This window comes from Propithecus coquereli, unplaced genomic scaffold (assembly GCF_000956105.1).
Source record: "Propithecus coquereli isolate 6110/MARCELLA unplaced genomic scaffold, Pcoq_1.0 Scaffold316, whole genome shotgun sequence".
Classification (NCBI taxonomy): Eukaryota; Metazoa; Chordata; class Mammalia; order Primates; family Indriidae; genus Propithecus; species Propithecus coquereli.
Genome location: NW_012148797.1, coordinates 33148 through 37051, shown reverse-complemented (window position 1 = coordinate 37051; position 3904 = coordinate 33148). Strand labels below are relative to the sequence as shown.

At 41.9% G+C, this 3904-nt stretch overlaps 1 protein-coding gene across 1 annotated transcript in view; it reads right to left on the bottom strand.

The window, feature by feature from the left end:
* The window catches only part of UTP20 (UTP20, small subunit (SSU) processome component, homolog (yeast)), a 97264-nt gene extending 93645 nt beyond the window's left edge, over window positions 1–3619 (bottom strand). Inside the window, 3 exon segments of the mRNA XM_012650240.1 lie at window positions 2170–2250; window positions 3031–3275; window positions 3388–3619. Coding sequence (XP_012505694.1) covers window positions 2170–2250; window positions 3031–3275; window positions 3388–3619 — 558 coding nt within the window.
* Between the last annotated feature and the right edge of the window lie 285 nt (window positions 3620–3904).

Here is a 3904-nt window from a genome sequence, read left to right as displayed (position 1 = left end):
CCAATTGACAATAAAAAGGAAAAAAGAGAATACTATTAAATTTTGTTTTAGTGTCCCGTAAGGCAGAAGGGAAATACACATCACAGTTTAAAACTTAAATGCAGAAGGCATTTCTAGTCTTGCGAAGTGACTGGCACATTCCCAGCCATTTGTGATAGACCACGTCCCTGTCCTTTTATAGTGTAACTCTGCAGCTCCTCCAACCAAGAGGTGCAGTTCTATTTCCTTACCCCTTGAATCTGGCCTGGCCTCATGACTTGCTTTGATCAATAACATGCAATGGGAGTGACCCTGTGACGTCCAAAGCAAGGCTTTGAGGCCTTGCAGCTCCTGTTTTCACCCTCTTGGAAAGATTCTGCATCATGAAAAGAAACCTAGTCTAGCTTACAGGAAAATAAGAGACCAAGAGGAGACCCAAGATCAATAAGCCCCAGTCAACTACCAGACATGTGACTGAGGCCATTCTGGACCATCCAGCCCAGGATCCCGTCCCAGGCTCTCTTCTCTGCTAAATTAACACTCTACCCCTTGATACTTTCAACCTCTCCCGTGGCTTCAACTATAAACCAGACGCTGAATGCTAAATCTGTAATTCCACCTCTGAAGTCACCTATACTCCAAATCCATATATGTAAACATCTTTTGGACACTACCATTTGGATGGCCATAGGCATCTCAAACTCATCAAGCCCCAAAAGGAACAAATTATCCTCTCTCCACAACCTCATGTTCCTCTTCCTATAAATCTATCTTGATGAGTGACATACTCAATCACCCAGTTACCGAAACCAAAAACGTTAACCCCATTCTCTTCCTCCCTGCATACCTAGTAGGTCACAAGTCCTATCCATTTTATTTCCTTAATATCTCTGGATTCCTTCTCTTCTGTCCATATTGACTGCCAATATCATAATAATTTCTTACTTAGATGACTGCCAGATCCTCACAACTGGTTGCCCTGACTCCAGTCCTGCTCTTTCCTCCACATTAAAGCCAGAGAAATCAAAAACTTAAACCTGATCATGTTACTCATTCCCCCGCTTACAGTCCTAGAATGACACCCCACAGCTTCAGAAAAAAAATCCAAACTTAGTCTGACATATGAAGCCCTTTATGATCCTTCCTATCTCTCCAGCTTTACCTCACTGGCTGTCCGTTTCCCCTATCCAAGTCATCATCAACATACACAAACACCCTACACATACCTATAACCACAAGAACTGCTCTGCAGTTTCTTGAATGTGATACGCATCCTCTTATCCTCAAACCCTTTATATAGGGTTCTCCCTCAGCCTGGAACCACCTTCCTTATCCTTTTTATCATGCTAACACCTATACAAACAACAAGACTCAATTCAGGCATCACCTTGTCTAGATCACCTTTTATGACACCCTATCCTATATCTCCAAAGAATTTAGGTTAGACTCCTTTCTCTATGAGTTCCCAAAGTATTATGTGCTAACTTAGATAGCATAATTTAATACATTAAACTTACACAGTAGAGACTATGCATTCAAAGACAAATGAGTGGAGTTTGACCACAGTCTAGTAAAGAATAGTAAGAACTGAGATTGAATAGGTTGAATAAGTTAAAGGCATGTTACACAAGACCTTAAAAGGTAAGCAGAAGAATACTGACATAATGCAGCAAAAAGAGAAAGATTTCTGCATAGAGGAATGACAGAGTTAGGGCATGATTAGAACTAGAAACATTTACGTAGTCTAGCCCTTTTCTTTTTATAAGAGGAGGAAACTTAGCCCCAGAAAAATGACTTACTCAAAATCACTTTAAAATTATAGCTACAAAAATATGGATTTGCAGTATATAGAAAAGGGAGAGGCTAGAATCACAAAAGCCAGCTGAGTATCACATCAAGTTAACTGTCTAACACAGCATCACCCAATAGGAATTTCTGCAATGATGGAATGTTCCATATCTGCATTTGTCTAATATGGTAGCAACTAGCCACATATGGCTATTGAGTACTTGATTTCTAATATACTTTAAATATAATTTGCCATGTATGGCTATTGTATTAGACAACACGAATCTAATGCATTTCATGTTCACAAAGGAATGGCTTGAAAAACAATTCACTTCTACTAACAAGAGAAACTAAAACACCAACCATGAATACTTGAAGGTGGTTAATATCACATTCTCTTACCTCATCATAGCTCGCAGTTCTATCAATCCGGTGAATGATATCAATATTCACATTCCCCAATCGTTCAGCAAATGTAAGAAACTGGGAGAGAAGGCATATTTAAGATACATCATCACTTATCAGATCTTAGTATCTGTTTAGTACTATATAATAATTATACGTGGGCAATTTTCTTGCAAAACTATAAGGTTTAAAGCTTCAATAAGCCCCTTTATGTATAATCATTACAACTAATGGTATCCTTTGCTTGTAATTTCAGGTGTGTTTTCTCTACATCATAAAATGTGTGATTGAGTTTTGAAACTAAAAGTAGACATCACTGATAAATCACAAAGGATAAGTGTAAAAACAAACTGAAAAACATAGACCCTTAAATAAATGTCCTGCATTACTATTCAAAGATAATGAATACTTCTATGTATTTGTATAAGTTCTTTCAACAATGTCATTTCAAACAAAATTTCCATGCTAGACTGGTGAACCAAAGTGAAGGCTGGCGACTGCTCTCCCTAGACCTATTAGGTTTCATACCCCGCCACAAGCACAGGGAATTAGCTAAGTCGCTGCAATAAGTGTTTTTAAACATATACAGATAGATCTACGGTTGTATAGTAAGACCTGTAAAAAAAATTATCAAGGGGCAAACGGAGAAAGTGTTGTAGCAGCCATTAGCTGAAGTCACTCACCTTCTCCAGCCGCCCCCCAATTCAGTCGTCTTCGGTAAAAGAACAGGGGAGAATCGGACCTAAGCAATCTCCTGGGATAATGAATTTACTCTGGACTGAAGGGAATTCCCATGACGGACCAGACTCCACAAATTTATGGGCGAAATCTGCTGTCCAGACTTCTTTCCTTCCCCACCCCCATCCATGTTCGCTCCACCCGCAGAGTCTCCCTCTTTCGCCAGAGCCTCCAGGCAAGTAATTCCCGTTCGGCCCAGAACTCTATAGCCCGTGGAGTCCCGCTCAGACCCAGTCTCACGGCTGAGGCAGCAGGGACTCGCAGCTCCCGCCCCAAGCTTCCACGCTCACCCGGTAGGTGTTCTCGGTCTTGTGGGAAACAGGCTTTGTTTTCATGGCTGCAGAGGGGCAGCGGCCTGCGAGGGCCTGCAGGAGGGTCGAAGGGATGCAACCCGCAGTAGGGAGGGGAAAATGGCTCACAAGCTTGTACTTTCTGATTTCCAGGTGCCCAGACTTTCTCACGTGCGGCTTAAGTTACTGGGCGCCGCCATGGTGGAGACGGGGAGGGGCCTGATCGGGTCACGTGGGCGGAAACGGGGACGGAGCAGGCGCAGGCTTCCCCGGGAGCCGGCAGGAGTCAGGGCGATGCTAAGGGGGCGGGTTTGTCGAGGGTGCGGGGTTGGTTTCACTGCCTTTGGCCAAGGTTTGCAAGAAAAACATGTATTTTCATTATAAAAGAAAACATGTCTGTCATCATTATCAGCTAACATTACTGCCTCTCACTATGTAGCCTGCACCGTGCAAAGCTCTTTCCGTCAATAATTTTAGAGTAAAGCCCACTGGGAATGCTAAATAAATACAAAGGAGGTGCTGTTTGTATTTTTAAGGCCCTTTGACACAAGAGGAAACCAAGGTTGTGCCGCTGGTAAACGGCAGTCTTCACTCAGACTTCAAATTCTGATATTCTTAATCAATATGCTCTAAAAATGAAATTGGGAAAACAAGAGTTTTAAAGAAAAATCTTTTAATTTCATGTACAACCACTGTTAATGTTT